Source organism: Choloepus didactylus, chromosome 3 (genome assembly GCF_015220235.1).
Source record: "Choloepus didactylus isolate mChoDid1 chromosome 3, mChoDid1.pri, whole genome shotgun sequence".
NCBI classification, from domain to species: Eukaryota; Metazoa; Chordata; class Mammalia; order Pilosa; family Megalonychidae; genus Choloepus; species Choloepus didactylus.
The window spans coordinates 57,299,440-57,319,309 of NC_051309.1; the positions used below are offsets into that span (position 1 = coordinate 57,299,440).

Below are 19,870 nucleotides of genomic sequence, written 5' to 3' on the forward strand. Positions count from 1 at the left end.
CCCCCATCCGGTGCCCGCCTCCCCGCAGCGAGCAAGAGGGCGCCGGTTACTGGAAAGCCGGGGAGGAGGGGCCTGTTCGGGTGGAGGGTGCGGCCGGTTAGGGGAGCGTTAGCGTTAGGTCAGGGCGACTTTGGCTTTCACCCTGGATGCCCGGAGCGCTGAGGAGGAAGAGCTTCCTGCCGAATCAGGAGTCTGAAGGCCAGAAAAGGGACCTTTCTTTGACAAGCAAAACACTTTGCCAACGCCAGATCTTTTGGGAGGTTTGGCCGAAAGACTGTTTTTTCCCCCTGAAACACCATCGGGGAGTTGGAGTGGGGGCGACGGTGATTGGACCGTATCCTTTCCCCACCTCGGAGGAACACAGCTTCGGCCGCTTCTTAGGGTAGGAGGGCCTGAGGAGAGTGGACATGCGCCCTCGGCTGGAGAAGGGAGGCAAAAGGAAGTCAGGCTGTATTTGTTTGGAGTTTTCCTGGCTGTAAATGAAAGGCCAGGTGACAACATATTCGAAGATGAGGAAATGAACCAGGACCCTGATTTGCACGGGTTCCCTCATTGGAACAACGTGTGAATCCTTTCTGCTTAATTTAGAGAGAATGTTACTTCCGTTGATGGATCACAGTCCACTTGGGATGTGCCCCTAAATAACTGGAAAAGAGATCTTTACAGCCCTAATTCCTAGGAATTTCTGTGTTTTAATGAGTGTGCTTTAGGTTTGAAATAGAAGCCATCTTTGAAAAAATAAAATTTTACTGTTTTGGTTATAAAATTCTCTCTTCAAGCTAACATTCATCTCCGTAAACATTTCATACTCTTGCTGTATGCTCCGAAAAAAGCAACATCAAAATTGGAGAACTTATTCAGGTCCCTGATTCCTTCACCTGAGGATTTTTCTGTAGGAAGTGTGAACATAATTTATTATTTTAATCCATTTGAGATTAAATAAATCCATCTTTGAATTAATCCTCTGCTTTAGGTTGGCATCATTGAGAAAGGTGCTCTCTTTTCAAAAAGATTTAAATCTGGGAGGACTGAGGTCTGGAGCTACTGGCAACCATTTTGCCACCCATAGATTCTGAGGAAAAAAGGAAACAAAAATAAACAGACTCAAAGGAGAAGATCTGGCCCCAAGACATGTTTGATACCTTGAATCCAATGTGGATTATATACCTCTAAAAATTTCCATTAAATTAACCAATAAATTATTTTCATGTGTTTGTTTTATTGCTAAACCAGAGGGAGACAGGTTTCTGACACTTGAAACCACGAGTCCTGATGATGGAAACAAGAAGCAAAGGTAAGAATACTTGCAAGATAGGCTCCAGCAAGTCAGGACGGTTTGAATGCTTTTCTTAGATGTGGAAGTTTGGCTTTTATCCTAGCGACAGTGATCACTCCTCATATTCTACATCATCTACAATTCGTGTTTTCAAAGATAACTTTGCCGTTTTTAATGGTTCTCTTGTCCTCTTGATCACCAGGAGCAACCTATGTTCATCTTTGGTTCCTTCCTCTCCCACTTTGTGTATTTAATCATTTACTAAATCTTGTTCATAATCCCCCATTTTTCTGCTCAGTCCTTTGGCAGTGCTTGAACATTTCCCATGGTTCAGTTCACAACTTTTTTCTCCTCATATTCTCTACAAGAAAACCTCTATCAGATATTTCTAATAACCTCCCCAAATTCCACATTTCCCTTTAAAAAAAAAAAAAAAAATCCTGCCTTGTAATTTCAGAAATCCCCCAGACTAAAACCTCTCCATAAACACAATTTATGTAATTCAAATATTCTATTCGTTCCTGATTGGATGCCTCGCTATCATTTAAACCAAACTTTCCAACTCCCTTCCGAATAACTCTCCCAGTTGATATCTTGATAGAGGCAATATAGGGTTATGGTGAAGAGTATAGCATCAGAAACTAAACTGCCTGGATTTAAATCCCAGCCCCACCATTCAATTATAGGTATGACATTAAACAGTTAATTTTCTCTTCTTCAGTTTTCTCACTTGTTAAATAAGGATGATAATCCTATCTCATAGGGAAATTGAGAGGACTACAAAAGTTAATACATATTTTATACACACACATGCTACATACATGTAATATATGAATAGTACTTGGTACATTAGAAACCCATATATAAGTGTTGGCAGTTAGTATCATTAATGTTCTTATTTATGTAATTTTCATGACTGCTGCTCAAATTCTTCCCCATGTACCATCAGGCACAAAGTCCTATGTGTTCTTTCATAATATCTGTCACATCCATCCCTTCATTTACCACCCTTGTTTAAGATGTGTTGAAATATAGGAAGTTTAGAATATGCATAATAGAGAGTATGAGGTAAGCATTAAAAAAAAACAAAACTGCATGGTTTAGGCAATTACCATATTCTTTCTGGTTCCTTTAAAATAGAGGGAAATACAATAATATGAGGTGGTATTATGGACCTTGTAGTCAAAAGTTTGGGCATAAATCCTGAGTCTAATATGAAGCTGAGATACCCTAAGCAAGTTGAGTAACCTCTGAGCTCCAGGATACCCATCTGTCAAGTTAGAAAAATATTTCAGAGAATTGTGATGATCAAATGTAAATTATAAAGGTTTGATGATGAGGATGGTGACTGAAAAGTCACTAGATTTCTAAAATTTGTTGCTGGAACCCTTGGAATGGTTGAAATTACCCATATGACTCACAAATATATAACTCCAACCCAAACTTCTCCTTTGGGCTCCATACACATCTACAATTGTTTTCCTGAAGTCTCTTCTTGGGTGTCTCAAATATCTCAGATGCCCTCCTTCATTCTGTTCTCTACAGAGCAGCAAGAATATTCTTTTTAAAATATAAAGGAAATCATGTTCCTAGTTAGAACATCTGATAATGTTTCCCATTACATCCAAATTCCTAATCATGGCCACAGTACCCTGTTTGATCTGGCCCCTCTCTCTTTCCAACCTTAGGTCCTACTATATTCTTCTGTTCCTGTTACAGTCCCACCCAGAAAATTCCTTGGAGTTCCATGCTAATTTCTTTCTGTTTTCAAGGCTTTGGCACATGCAGCCCTTGCTTGGATCCCCCTCCCACCTTTTCTCATGGCCGTTCCTTCTTCACTTTCTTGTCTCAAAGATCTAACTACCCTAATTAAGTAGGTCTCTCTCCCACCTCTCACATTCCTTGCCCCTAGCACACATCCTTAACTCTCTTTTGTGATACCAACTGTGTTTCCTCCATAATACTCCAACTACCCACTCTCAGTCGGTAAAAGCAGAACACTTGGGAAGAGGATGATAAGAGGATCATTGGAGCCATGTGGTATTAGATTCCTAGGAAGTGCTATAGCTTTTCCTTTCCCATCTACCCCACCCCATCTCCTCTCTCTCCCCAGCTAAATGAATAAAGGTCCAATAGAATCAGCTAGAGAACCCAGCAGTGACAGTAAGAAAGGGAGACTGGCATCTAGTTTGCTGGCAAATTTGTTGATATACCCTGCACCTGCCTTAACAGGGGACTAGCTGACCAGAGTAGGCTGAAGTAAAGAACCTGTGTGTGAGAGACAGAAGATGGCAGCATAGACAGGAGTGGATGCTAGTTACTCCCCCTGGGACTACTAATAAACAACCAGGAACAACAAGTAAATAATCTGGAATAACTGCAAGGGGACAAACATGACTGTCCACTCATTATAAACTATCCTGAATTGGGAGGAATGCCAAGATTGCAACACAAAATCTGTAAGTAAAAACTGTGGATCCAAGCCAGGAGCCCCCACTCCCACAGTCGAACTGCAAAGCCTCGCAGTGCTACAGACCAGGACTCTCCCAGCAAGCAAATATTGCTCAGCTGAGCTCCAAGTGGGGTTTTAATTAACAAGTGTGGACTGCTCAATACAAGCTATGAATCCCCAATAAGCAGACAGAGGCTTTTTATAATGACTGACCTTGGAGAGCTGACGGGTGGCCATGGACTGGCCCTGAAGGGGGCTTTCTGTCCCTTTTTTGGCTCAGTGGAGAAAGCCTCAGCCATTGTCAGTTCCCAGTGCTCTGACCCAGACAAGGGTGGAGATAGCACAGGCAGAGGGTCTATTCAAATGCTAATGACCTCTCCCTAGGGGGCTTATCTTCCCTAAGAGGAAAGAGGTGGGGCCCTGCTCTACTACCCTCCCTCCATTCAGAACTGGACCCCAGAGCCTGGGGGAAAACAGCCATGGGCCACACCTCCTTACACCAGTCTGGAGCTACAGGCTGACAGGCACCACCTGCTAGGCAGAAAAGCACAGTGACTTGAGGCCTTACACAGTGCACCAATCTTCTAAGACACAGCCTCAGGGAAATGTGATACTATTGCCTTCTTCTAAGACCTGAGCCTGTTCTAGTCTGGGAAAACCTGATTGGGGTAATCAAGAAAACCAGATGCCTAGACAACAGAAAACTATAACCTACACTAAGAAAAATGAAGTTATGGCCCAGTCAAAAGAACAAAGTTACACTTCAACTGAGATACAGCAATTTAAACAACTAATACTAAATCAATTCAAAAAGTTTAGGGAAGATATGACAAAAGAGATGAAGTGTATAATGAAAACACTGGGCATACATATGGTAGAAACTGAAGGTTCAAAAAAACAATGAAATGAAAAATGAAAGGAACAACACAAGAGATGAAAGACACAATGGAAACAAACAACAGCAGATCTCAAGAGGCAGAAGAAAACACTCAGGAACTGGAGAACAATACACCTGAAAGCCTACACACAAAAGAACAGATAGAGAAAAGAATGGAAAAATATGAGCAACATCTCTGGGAACTTAAAGACAAAACAAAAAGCAAGAATGTATGTGTCATTGGTGTCCCAGAAGGAGAAGAGAAAGGAAAAGGGGCAGAGGAAATAATCAATGAAAATTTCCCATCTCTTATGAAAGACATAAAATTACAGATCCAAGAAGCACAGCATACCCCAAACAGAATAGATCTGAATAGGCCTGTGCCAAGACACTTAATAAGCAGATTATCAAACATCAAAGATAAAGAGAGAATCCTGAAAGCAGCAAGAGAAAAGCTACCCATCACATACAAAGGCAGCTTGAAAAGACTATGTGCAGATTTCTCAGCAGGAACCATGGAGGCAAGAAGAAGTGGTGTGATATATTTAAGACACTGAAAGAGAAAAACACCAACCAAGGATCCTATATCTGGCAAAACTGTCCTTCAAATATGAGAGAGGGCTTAAAATATTCTCTGACAAATAGACAATGACAGGGTTTGTGAACAAGATCCCTGCTTTACAGGAAACACTAAAGAGAGCACTGCAGACAGAAAGGAAAAGACATGAATGAGAGGTTTGGAAAACAATTTTGGGAGATAGTATCACAACAATGTAAGCACACTAAACAAAGATGACTGTAAGCATGGTTGAAAGAGGAAGGTTGGGACCATGTGGGACACCAGAAGGAAAGAGGAAAGATAAAGACTGGGACTGTATGACTCGGTGAAACCTAGGGTGCTCAATGATTGTAATAAAAGGTACAAATATGTTTCTACATGAGGTAGGACAAATGAATGTCAACATTGCAAGGTGTTAAAAATAGGGTGGGATTGGAGAGAAATACAATCAATGCAAACTACAGACTATAATTAACAGAAACATTGTATATGCTTCCTTTAATATAACAAAGGCAATATACCAAAGTTAAATGCATATGGAGGAGGGGGGGGGACATAGGGGAAGAGTACAGGACTCCTGACATTGGTGGTGTTGTCTGACTCTTTATTCTACTTTAGTTTAATGCTATCTTTCCTTTTGTTGATTTCTAGCTGTCATGTTTTTTTTCTCTCTTTCTTTTTTCTTTTTCTTTTGTCTCTCTACCTTCTTTGACTCTTCCTCCTTCTTTGTGGAAGAAATGGAGATGTCCTTATATAGATAGTGGTGATGGTGCTGAATACATAAATACGTGCCTATACAGGGAACCAACAATTGTTTACTTAGGACAGAATGTAGGGTGTGTGAACAAAATTGTCTTAAAAAAATGGGTTGATGAAGAAACCTTGAGGACACTATATTGAATGAAATAAGACAGACACATAAGGACAAATGTTGCAGAGTCTCACTGATATGAACTAGTTATAATATGTAAACTCATAGACATGAAATATAAGTTACCAGGGTATAGAACAAGGCTAAAGAACGGGGAGCAGTTGCTTATTATGAGCAGAATGTTCAACTAGGTTGAACTTAAAGGTTGGAAATGGACAGAGGTAATGGTAGCATGTTGTGATAATAACTAACAGTGCTGAATGGTGTGTGAAGGTGGTGGAAAGGGTAAGCTCAGAGTCACACATGTCACCAGAAGGGAAGTTGGAGGACGGAGGTTAAAAGATGGGAATGTATATAACAGTGAATCTTGTGGTGGACAATGTCCCTGATTAACTGTACAAATATTAGAAATCTCTCTTACGAACTAGAACAAATGTATGACACTATAACTAGAAGTTAATAATAGAGGGGCAAATAGGAAAAAATAAATATACCCATTGCAAACTATATACTACAGTTAGTAGTATTTTAACATTCTTTCATCAACAGTAACAAATGTACTATACCAAAACTATGAATCAATAATGGAAGGAGGGAGTGGTTAGGGGTATGGTAGGATTTGAGTTTCCTTTTTTTTTTTTTTTCTTTATTTCTTTTCTGGAGTAATGAAAGTGTTCTAAAAATTGAAAAAAAAAAACATTAAGTATGGTGATTGATGCACAGCTGTATGATGGTACCATGGGCAATTGATTATACACTTTGGATCTTTGGATAATTGTATGGTTTGTGAACAATCTCAATGAAAAAAAAGAAACCTGTGTGTGCTATGTCCCCCAGAAAAAGCCATGTTCTTTAATGCAATCTTGTGGGAGCAGAAGTATTTAGTCTTGATTAGGTTGGAACCTTTGGATTAGGTTGTTTCCACAGAGATGTGACCCACCCAACTGTAGGTGATAACTCTGATTAGATTATCTCCATGGAGGTGTGGCCTGACCCATTCAGCTTGGGTCTTGATTAGTTTTCTGTAGCCCCATAAGAGCTCAGACAAAAGGAGCTCATCTGAGAGAGACATTTTAGAGAAGGCCATTTTGAAACCAGAACCCAGGAGCAAAGGGGAGCAGATGCCAGCCACGTGTTTTCCCAGCTGACAGAGTTTTTCCAGACGCCATTGGCTGTCCTTCAGTGAAGGTACCTGTGCTGGTTTGGATGTATTGTGTCCCCCAAAACGCCATGTTCTTTTATGTAATCTTGTGGGGGTGGACGTTATTAGTGTTGATTAGATTGTAAGTCTTTGACTGAGTGTTTTCATGGAGATGAGACCTACTCAACTGTAGATGATAACTCTGACTGGATAATTTCCATGGAGGTGTGGCCCCACCCATTCACCATGGGCCTTGGTTTGTTCACTGGAGCCCTGTATAAGCTCAGACAGAAGGAGCGAGCTTGCTACAGGCAAGAGGGACACTTGGAAGAATGCACAGGAGCTGAGAGGAGTTGCAGATGAGAGACAGTTTGAAGAGGGCTGTTGAAAGCAGATTCTTGCTGCAGAGAAGCTAAGAAAGAACAAACTCCCCAAGAGCAACTGAGAGTGACATTTTGAAGAGGAGCTGCAGCCTAGAGGGGAATATCCTGGGAGAAAGCCATTTTGAAACCAGAACTTGAAGCAGATGCCAGCCACGTGGCTTCCCAGCTAACAGAGGTTTTCCAGACACCATTGGCCATCTTCCAGTTGAAGGTACGGATTGTTGATGAATTACCTTGGACATTTTATGGCCTTTAGATGTAACTGTTTAACCAAATAAACCCCCTTTATAAAAGCCAATCCATTTCTGGTGTTTTGCATCCTGGCAGCATTAGCAAACTGGAACAGTACCCTATTGTTGATGCATTTGTTTGGACACTTTTATGGCCTTAGGACTATAACTTTGTATCCAAATAAACCCCCTTTATAAAAGTAAATCCATTTCTGGTATTTTGTATAACAGCAGTATTGGCAAACCGGAACACTGTGCTTCTACAGTTTTGCATGGCAGGAGTACATGTGTCTCATGGGTTTATTGATGCTTTGTACAAAGTGCTGTCCAGGTTTGAACTATCTTGACACCTACAGGGGAAGTACTTCTAGCATCAAAAGGTTTGGTATATTTCTTGGAGTGGAAACTGAGATAGATTAGAAGAGAAAGAGCTGCAGACTGATTTCCTGTATCGAGGAACTGTGCAGTGAGATTACCTCAGGGTTTCTAGAACTCAGATGTGCCCCACTGAAGAGTGAACATTTGGATGGAATATGGATTGCACTCACTCCCTTTCTTCCCTATTCTTCCTCTCAATTGCCAACATCAGAGGGGATGGGCCCTGAAAATTGAGGGGAATAATGAGTTAAAGACAAATCCTATCTTCCCTCTTCAGAGTTCCTTGAGTCACAAGTTTGGCCAGAGAATGCCTGGATTGAAACTGAGATTAGAGTTTTAAACTGGCTAGACATTTATTAACCAAGAGTGTGGGGGAAGAGTTAAAGAATCTACTCAAGATGTCCTTAAAGAATCTGCTGATCCAATGTATGCCAATCACCTGGGGATCTCATTAAAATGCAGAATTCAATTCATTTAGTCTGGGATGGGGTAGAGATTCTGCATTTCTAACAAGCTCCCTGGGATACTACTGATTTTAGAACCACAGTTTGAGAAAACGGCACAAAAATAGGGAAGAGAGTTTCAACAGAGCACAGTTGGGAGCAAGAGATAGAGAAAAATATGAGGTTTGAAATACATGAAACATACAGTCTTGTATGTCAAAATAGTTGAATATTGCAATTTCAAAAGAAATTTGTACCCAATCATTAAATGAGACTGTTCAATAAAATAGGAACATAATAAACATTATATAATTTCCCCACATTACGACAAATATTTACACTCTACTTAAATAAGAATGTATAAATGAAATAGGTTATGGAAATAGTAATGACCTATATTGGGAGGCGTTGATTCCTTGTTAGAAGAATATGTGTGTGTGTGTGTGTGTGTGTGTGTGTGTGTGTGTGTGTGTGTGTTGGGGGAATGTGGCTGGAATCTAACAGTCTATAATTTTATGATTTTTACAAATGTTAAAGTATTCAAGAATTGTGCTTGTGGATAAAAACTTACTGCCACCTGCTGGACCTGAGTTAAGAGTTAAGAGGGAAATATGTATCTATTTATTAAGATATCTTAAATACTACTGGTACTTGCTCTGTTCATTTTAACTTAGAGAAAATAGCTAACTATATGTTTACTTTAAAAACAAGATTCCATTTGGGGGACCTTTTGTCTTTGGATTCAATTAGAGGGAAAATAATGCTCATATTTATATGCATTAAAAGGCATTAGAATTACAATGTAACTTTATGAAAATATGGTTCTTCCTTTCATTGCCACAAATGTTTTATCTTGAATAGGAATTTATCTACCCATTTGTTAAGGATAAGCTCAGGAGTTGGGTCAGTACAACTAGGTAATTACTTCTCTTACGTGTGTGCATAATAATATAATAAAGACCACTGTATGACCTCTTAACATTCCCTCCAGTCCCAAGATGTATATTTTCACACCCCCTTCTTTGCTATCTCAGAAGAAAGGGATCTTCCTAACTCTTTACAGAGTTGGACGACTTGATTTTATCTTCTCTGGTGAAATAGATTATCACTATTTTACTCAAATCTGTATTCAACTGTCCTTCCACTTCATTCTTCACAGTCTATACGACCCTACCCCCACCCCCACCAATAGTGACAAAGAACATTTTCTTGGCTCCACATTAAGCTGCCTCATTCTTACCAACATATTTTTGTAATCTAAGCATTTAAACTTTATCAAAATTCACTCACAAACATCAGAGAATACTCATGTGCAGAATTATGGGTCATCAATACAAACTAGAATTAAATCTATTAATGAACCATGATGTGCTGAATTTACCACCAAGCCCTTTTCTCTAAAAGTGATGTTCATCATTAGCCAAGATTAGCCAAGATTAAACATCCTGCAAGTCTTCTACAGTGTCATAATATTGTTTTCTCATGCTGAATCTTCATGATTACTATTAAAACATAAGTAGGACCTACAGTAGTCTATTTTTCTCACCTTCCCTTCCCATGAAATAGAAACTTACATGTCCTCATTTTAATGACTCTTTAAAATCTTTAATGATTTTCTAATTTAATACTGAGAACTTTTAAAAACAATGATTAATAGAAGACATTTCTTATGTACTTTTGAGAATCTTTAAATTGAATTATTGTATTGAGTGGTTAATTTTTTTACTAGGTAAGAGACTTTGAAAGGAAAAGCATATAGTCATAAATTAAGTATTTTCACTCAAGGCCCTAAATAATAGGCTTAAAGTCATGTGGACCTAAATTAAAAGAAATTTTATGGTTCTGTTCCATTATTTCCATTCATAGAGTTCTTTGGCAATCAACAGGAAACACAAAGGACTTGGAATATTTGTGTTTTTAGGCCAATATGAGTCAGAAAAAGGATAAGCCACAAAAAAATATTAAGGGATAAGTACAGATTCTGGTTGTGTTGGAGGCAAAAAATATTCTGAAATACCTGAAAGTTTTTGAAATGACATATAAGCTATAATTCTAATATACAAATTAAAATAAATCTATTTATAATTTTTAAATCTCTGATTATAAATAGGCACTAATAAATAAAATATTCAGTATATAAACCCTTTAAAGCCATTTATTAAATATTTTCTATTTGGTATCATCATTATCACTGTTTGAACTATTACTGTCATCATAAATAGAAGTGTTTCTAATTGAAGATACCATTACATCTACAATGCCTTTTTGGGGGTTTTCTTCCAAATCAGTCTGTATTGCTCCAACTTCTGCTAGTTTCCATTCAAGTTCTGCAATAAATAATCCATCATTAAATCAGATAAAAGTCTTGGAGAAATGAAAAGATTTTTTCATCTATGTAAAACAGAAGTTGATTCTAACAAAATTAATATACAAATAGGGACATAGTTAGAACTGGGTGGCAATGAAAATAATACATATCAAAATGCAAATTGGATAAACCTAAAGTTATATTTAAAAGGAAAAATTATGGTTAAAATGCTCATTATTTAAAAATGACTGAAAATAAGTGATTGAAAAGTTCAAATTAAGAAGCTAGGAAAAGAACAATAAATTAAATCCAAGGAAAGCAGAGAAGAGATAAAATAAAGACTTGAGCAAAAATTAAAAAGCAAGAACAATATGGATGACAAACAAAATTAAAAGCAGGTTCTTTGAAGAGACAAATATAGAGACCTAAAACTAATGACAAGAAAGAAAAAAGAAAGAAAGAAAGAAACTAAACAATGTTAAGAATTTACATGGGGTATAAGATACAGATTTTTAAAACCACGAGACTACTATTTAAAAAAAAAAACTTATGCCAGTACTCTAATGGGAAAATTTCAAGAAAAATATGAATTACCAAGCTATATTCAAGAGAGAAAACCTGAATAGTCCAAAAATAAAAAAGAATTTGAGAACCAAAAATCCCCCATTCTTGCAAATTCATCATTTTGATAAATTTACTGCTAAGTACCATTTAGATAGATGAGCAGAACATTTGTGAGGAAAAATTACAAAATATTATTGAAAAACATTGTAGAAGATCAAAATAAGTAACAAAATATTTCTAATTCACAGATGGGAATACTCACAATTATTATAATGTCAGTTCCCCCAGAGTAATCTATAAATAAGATGTAATTCTAGTAAAAATTCAACAGAATTCTTCACAGAACTTGACTAATACTAACATTCATGTGAAATTTTGAAAAACATTTTTCTACTAGAATAATGTTCTACTAGAATAAAATTATAATAATTAACACAGTGCTGAACTGACCCAGGGATAGAGAGATAGACCATTAGCACATACACGAGACTTCAGAAACAAATCGAAGTATGTTTTCAAATTAGGATGAACAATATAGGAAACATTAGAGACCACTAGAAACTTCCAGTTTCCAGTCCAGCATGGAAAGGGCTTGGAAGTAGTCACTCCCATCCTCATAAAAAGAAAAAAACTGAAAATTAGCCATCTTTTTAGATGCATCAGAGAACTGAGGTCACAAGACAAACCACCATCCCCAAAACAGGGGGATAGGCAGATACAAAGAATCACAGCTTACCTGGAACAGAAGCCACTGCTAGAGCCAGTATCAGATAGAAATGCTTAATAAATAAGAGACTAAATGCTGGAGACTGAGGTTGGGATAGCTTGAGAGAGAAAATCTCCTGGAGGCTAGTTGTAGGTGGGTCCCCACATTTTTTGTCAGTTTTACCTTTAGGACCTCACCAAGTTCCCACTGTGAAGACCAGAGAAAAATCCCTTCATGCTTCCAAACCAGGAAAGGGGAAAAATAACCTTTTTTAAAATACACCCAGAGCAATTTAGTTCTCCTTAACAAACATCTGCCCTGAAGGAAACTATTTTACCAGAGCCTAACCCACACCAGGGAAGAGAAATAATGAATTCTAATTCCCTCTAGCCTTCCATGTGAGGAAAGGAAATACTCAACTCCAGACCCCTCTAGCTAGAATCTTACCTAATGGGTGAAAAAAGATTCTTTGAGATGCACTTGTGAAGCTCACGACCCAGGGCCACAGGTTCTCTAAAAGATTGAGACCTTATCATTGGATTAAAGGATGCTTCCCCTCCCCACACACATTACCAGCACATCAGTAGGGCTCCTGTGTAATAATTGGGGGTGACAGCTGAAAAGAACTGCAAAGCTTAGGCCCTATTTAAGAATGAGTCTCCAGGAAACACAAGGACAACAAAAGAGATAAAAACGATGACACCAGAGGAAATTTTAGCCTCTGACATGACAGTGACAGCAAACAATAAACACAGTCTAACTCCTAGCCTGATAAACTTAAGACCTCACACTAAGGCCTATTTAACTCAGTTCCTTTTACTTGATACATCATGTACAGCTTTCAACAAAAAATTAAAAGGCATGCTAAAATGCAAAACCACAGTCTGAAGAGAGAAGGCAAACATCAGGTCCAGACTCTGATATGGCAGAGATTTTGAAATTATCAGACTGAAAATTTAAAATAACTGTGATTAATATGCTAAGGGCTTGAGAGGAAAAGGTAGACAACATGCAGAAACAGATGGGTAATATAAGCAGACACATGGAAACTCGAAGAAAGAATCAAAAGAAATACTAGAAATTAAAAAAAACACTGTAATTGTAATAAAGAATGCCTTTATTGTCTCACCAGTACACTGTACATGGCTAAGGAAAGAATAATGAGCTTCAACAAAGGTCAGTAGAATGCAAAGAGAAAAAATAAAGAGGGAACAAAATATCCAAGAAATGTGGAACAATTACAAAAGATATAACATATGCATAAGGGGAATAGCAAAAGGAGACAAAAGAGAGAAAGGAATAGAAGAAATATTTTAAGTAATAATGGATGAGAATTTTCCAAAATTAATGATACACAACCAACCACAGATCCAGGAATCTCAGGGAACAAAAAGCAGGTTAAGTACCAAAAAGTATATATCTAGGCATATCATATTCAAACTGAAGAAAATCAAAGAAGTTCAGAAACCATGCAAGCAAGAAGAGAGTATAGTAAAATATTTAAAGTGTCGAAAGGAGAAAAACCACCAATGTTGAGTTCTGTATCCAACAAAATTATTCTTCAAGAGTGAAAGAGAAACAAAGACTTTCTCAAACAAACAAAAACTGTCACCAGTAGACTAGCCATCCAAGAAATATTAAAAGAAGTTCTTCAGAGAATGTGATAAAGGTCAGAAATCCAGGTCTACATAAAGAAATTAAGAGTGTTCAAGAAGGAATAAATGAAGGTAAAAGAAAATCTTTCATTTTCCTTATTATTAGCTGATCTAACAATAACAGTGTTCAAAATAATAATAGCAATAATATATTGGATGATTATAGCTAATGGATAAGTGAAGTGTATGATAGCAATGTTAAAAGAGACAGGAGGGAGGAACTGGGAATATTCTGCTATAAGATATCTGCACTACCAATGAAGCAGTATAACACTTTATCTGAAAGTGGACTTAGAATAGTTGTAAATGTATACTGCAAACTCTAGCACAAACAAAAAGAATTTTTAAGAGAAGTATAATAAATATGCTAAGAGAAGGAGAGAAACTGGACTCTTACATAATGTTCAATTAAACAAGAGAAAGCAAAAAAAATAGAGATAAAAAAACAAAGAACAAGGGCAAGAAATAGAAAATAGCTACAAATATGGCAGATTTATCCAAATATATCAATAATCCTTTTAAATGTGAATGATCTAAATACACCTACTGAAAGAGATTATAAAAGTGGATTAAAAAAACAATACTCAACTGTATACTGTTTACAAATAAATCACTTTAAATATAAATACACACATGAATTAAAATAAATGGATGGAGAAAGATGCACCATGCCAGCACTAATCAAAAGAAAGCTGGAGTAACTCTGTTAATTTCAGACAATTCAGATTTCAAAAAGCAAGTAAAGGCAAAGGACTACTTGCATTAAGTCACTCAAGAGAGTACACAGGAGTGCAGAGGGGGGAGGTAAGGCTATATCAAAGGGAAGAGAAGGGGCATTCATTCAAACTTCTGTAAACTGTAAAGGGGGAAGTCCTAAGGCCTCTAGCAAGCACTATCCCAGGAAAAGAGGCAGGCCCCAGGACTCTGCACAGGCTCAGATAAAGGATCCTGCAATTTGAATTTTCCTCAGGCTGCTTTTGATAGGAGGGCTAAACTCTGAAGGAGACCAAGAGTCAAAACAGAGCAAATTTGCAAAGACAGTGAAAGGTGCTTTTAGCTTTGGTTTATATGTTTTGATTAGCTCCTGGCATCCACTATCTGAACACAAACTTAAGGAACAGGCAGCTCAGGGATTAAATCCCAGAGTTAATACTTTAAAATATTAAAATATACAGCATGCCACAAAAGATTGCAAGACAAACAAAGAAACAGAAAATAATTGTCCATCCAAAGGAACAAAATAAATATCCAGAAACATCAGTGAAGAGGACCAGACTTTGGACTTACTAGAAAGAGATTTTGAAAAAAATGATCTTCAGTATGCTCAAGGAGGTATAGGAAAACACAGAGAAAGAAATAAAGGGCATGAGGAAAGCAATGAATGAACAATATGATAATTTCTTTGAGATTCTCAACAGGAATCAAACAGAAATATTGGAGTTGAAGGACACAGTAACTGAAATGAAAAATTCCCTGGATTGTTTCAACAGCAGATTGGAGATGGCAGAAGAATCAGTAATCCTGACAACATGAAAACTGAAATAATCCAGGTTCAGGAACAGAAAGAAAAAAGAATTAAAAAGAATGAATTGAGCCTTGGTACTATCAATGCATTATGGTACCAATATATGCATTATGGAGAGAAACTTAAGGAGAAGAAAGAGAGAAAGGGGTAGAAGGAATATTGAAAGAAATAATGTCAGAAAACTTCCCAAATTTAACAAAAGACATGAACATGCAAATTCAAGAAGCCTATCGAAGCACAAACAGGACAAACTCAAAGATAACAACACCTAGATACATAGTAATCAAATTTTCCAAGGACAAGGATAAAGAGAATGTTCTGAAAGCTGAAAGAGATAAGCAATGAGTATGTACAAGGGAATCCCAAGAAGATTAAATGTCAATTACTCTTCAGAAACCATGGAGACAAAAAAGCAGTGATGTGAAATATTTAAAATATTAAAAGAAAACAGTTGCCAACTGAAAATTTTATATCCAGGGATACTTTCTTTCAAAAATGAGGGCCAGATTACGACATTCCCATATAAACAAGCAATACTAAAGGGAGTTCTTCAGACTGAAAGGACACTAGACAGCAAATAGAAGTGGCATAAAGAAATAAAGACCTCCAGTAAAGATAACCATATGGATAATTTAAATGCCAGTACTATTGTGTTGTATATTTTGATCGTAACTCCACTTCTTCCTTTTTACAGATGCAAAAATGCAAAGGCAAAGAAGTAAAGATAAATCAATGGTTTGGTCATGCAATGTACAAAGATATAATTTACAACAGGTACAAAAAAAGGTGGGGGAACAGAGGGGCAAAGGAATAGTGAATGTGTATGTTATTGAAGATAAGTTGGAATCAACTCAAAAATGATTATTATAGATTTGGAATGTTAAATTTTAACCCCATAGTAACCACAAAGAAAATACATGAAAAAATATATTCAGAGAGAAATGAGAAGGCATTCAAAATGGTACAATACAAAATAAATACGGAAGAATTGAGGGTCAAAAAAGATAAGAATTACAAACACAAAATAGCAAAATGGCAGAAGAAAGTCATGCATAATACTTACTTTGAATATAAATGGATTAAACTCTCTAGTCAAAAGGCAAAGATTGGCAGAATGGATAAGAAAACATGACCCAACCATATTCTGTTTACAAGAGACTCATTTTGAAGTCAAAGACATAAGTAGGTTGAAAGTGAAAGTATGGAAAAAATATATCCCATTTAAGTAGTAACCAAAAGAGATCTGGGGTAGCTATACTGATACCAGATAAAACAGACTTTAAGTAAAAACTATTACAAGGGACACTAATATAAAGGTCAATTCAACAAGAAGACAAAAAGATCATAAATATATATGTCCCTAATAGTAGAGTCCAAATATATGATGCAAATTTCAACAGATTTGAAGGGAGAAAAGAATGGTTCTACATTAATAGGGGAAGATTTCAAAACACTTCTCTCAAAAATAGAACAGAACATCTAGACGGAAAATCAACTAAGAAAATAAAAGAATTGAATGATACTATACATCAGTTAGACCTAACAGACATATATAGATCACTTCACCCAACTGCAGCAGAACATATTTTTCTCTAGGGCATATGGATCATACTCCAAAACAGACCACAGGTTAGGTCACAAAAAAAAAGGTGTCAATAAATGCAAAAAATACTGAAATCATTCAACGTATCTTCACGAATCACAATGGAATGAAGTTAGAAATCAATAACAGAGGGAGAAATGGAAAATTCACAAATATGTGGAAATTAAACAAGCATACTCTTAAAAAAAAACAAATGATCAAAGAAGAAATCACAAGGGAAATTAAAAAATCTTGAGGTGAATGAAAAGTGAAGTACAACATACCAAAATTTATGGGATGCAACAAAGGCAGTGCTGAGAAGGAAATCTATACCTCTAAATTTGTACATTAAAAAAGAAGAAAGATCTCAAATCATGGACCTAACCTCAAAACTGGAGAATCCAAAAAGAAGAACAAACTAAACCCAAAGTGAGCAGAAGGAAGGAAATAACAAAGATTAGAGCAGAAGGGGTATTGGGCTGCCCCACCTCGATGGTCGCTAACATGCCCACACACATAGGGGACTGGTGGTTTGATGGGCTGAGCCCTCTACCACAGGATTTGCCCTTGGGAAGACTGTTGCTGCAAAGGAGAGGCTAGGCCTCCCTATAATTGTGCCTAAGAGCCTCCTCCCAAGTGCCTCTTTGTTGCTCAGATGTGGCCCTCTCTCTCTAGCTAAGCCAACTTGAAAGGTGAAATCACTGCCCTTCCCCCTATGTGGGATCAGACACCCAGGGGAGTGAATCTCCCTGGCAACGTGGAATATGACTCCCGGGGAGGAATGTAGACCAGGCATCATGGGATGGAGAACATCTTCTTGACCAAAAGAGGGGTGTGAAAGGAAATGAAATAAACTTCAGTGGCAGAGAGATTCCAAAAGGAGCCAAGAGGTCACTCTGGTGGGCACTCTTACGCACAATATAGACAACCCTTTTTAGGTTCTAATGAATTGGGGTAGCTGGTGGTAGATACCTGAAACTATTAAACTACAACCCAGAACCCATGAATCTTGAGACAATTGTATAAAAATGTAGCTTTTGAGGGGTGACAATGGGATTGGGAAAGCCATAAGGACCACACTCCCCTTTGTCTAGTTTATGGATGGATGAGTAGAAAAACAGGGGAAGGAAACAAACAAACAAACAGACAAAGGCATCCAGTGTTCTTTTTTACTTTAATTGTTCTTTTTCACTTTAATTATTATTCTTGTTATTTTTGTGTATGTGGTAATGAAGGTGTCAGGGATTGATTTTGGTGATGAATGTGCAACTATGTAATGGTACTGTGAACAATCGAATGTACAATTTGTTTTGTATAACTGCATGGTATGTGAATATATCTCAATAAAATGAATATTAAAAAAAATTAGAGCCAAGAAATAAAAGAGGAAAAAAAATAATAGAATCAATAAAACCAAAAGTTGGTTCTTTGAAAAGATCAATAAAATCTACAAGCCTTTAGCTAGACTGACAAAGAAAAAAGGAGAGGATACAAATGATTAAAATCAGAAATGAAGAGGAACATTATAACCAACCCCAAAGAAATAAAAAGAACTATAAGAGGATACTATGAACAACTGTATGCCAACAAATTAAATGACATAGATGAAACGGACAAATTCCTAGAAACATCAAACTACCTAAACTGACTCAATTAGAAATGGAAGATCTCAACAAACCAATAAATAGTAAAGAGATTGAATCAGTAATCAAAAACCTCCCAATAAAGAAAATCCCATGACCAGATGGCTTCATAGGGGAATTTTACCAAATATTCCAAGAATTTACACCTCTTGATCAAGCTCTTCAAAAAACTGAAAGTAGGGAACACTTTCTAACTCATTATATAAGGCCAACATCACCCTCATACCAAAGCCCCCCCCCCCCAAAAAAAAACCACACACACAAGAAAATTACAGACCAATATCCCTATGATTATAGATACAAAAATCCTCAACAAAATACCTGCAAACCAAATCCAACAGCAAGTTAAAAGAGTTATACACAATGAACAAGTGGGATTCATCCCAGGTATGCAAGAGTGGTTAAACATAAGAAAATTAATTAATATAATATATCACATCACACAGAATGAAGGAAAAAAATCACATGATCACCTCAATTGATGCAGAAAAGGCACTTGAAAAAATGCAGCACCCCTTCTTGATAAAAACACCTAGAAAACTAGTAATAGAAGAAAACTCCCTCAACATACTAACGGGCATAGATGAAAAACCCACAGCTAACATCATACTTAATGGGGAAAGACTGAAAGCTTTCCCTCCAAGATCAGGAACAAGTCAAGGATGCCCATTGCCACCATAGTTATTCAACATTGTACTGAAATTCTAGCCAGAGCCAATTAGGCAAGAAAAAGAAATAAAGGGCATCCAAACTGGAAAGTAAGAAGTAAAACTTTCTCTATTTGAAGATGACATGATCCAATATACAGAAAATCCTGAAAAATCCAGAACAAAGTTACTAGGATCAATAAATGAATTCAGCAAAGTGGCAGGGTACAAGATCAACAACCCAAAATAAGTTGTGTTCTTGTACACTACTAATGAACAATCTGAAGAAGAAATGTAGAAAAAAAATCCATTTACAATTGCAACTAAAAGAATCAAATCTCTAGGAATAAATCTAACCAAGGATGTAAGGGACTTTACCCAGGAAACTACAAACCATTGCTAAAAGAAATCAAAGAAGACCTAAATAAATGGAAGACATTCTTGTTTATGGGTTGGAAGACTAAATATTGTAGAGATATCAATACTACCCAAAGCAATTTACAGATTTCACACAATCCCAATCAAAATTCCAACAGCCTTCTTTGCAGAAAGGGAAAAGCCATTCACCAAATTTATATGGAAGGGTAAGGAGCCACGAATACCAAAAGCCATCTTGAAAAAAGAACGAAT

General features: G+C 37.0%; 1 protein-coding gene across 1 annotated transcript in view; it reads right to left on the reverse strand.

Annotated features, from left to right (window-relative positions):
* Window positions 1–10,779: 10,779 nt before the first annotated feature.
* The window catches only part of PDCL2 (phosducin like 2), a 29,041-nt gene continuing 19,950 nt past the window's right edge, over window positions 10,780–19,870 (reverse strand). Inside the window, exon 5 of the mRNA XM_037828941.1 lies at window positions 10,780–10,937. Coding sequence (XP_037684869.1) covers window positions 10,780–10,937 — 158 coding nt within the window. The remainder of the gene's footprint in view (window positions 10,938–19,870) is intronic.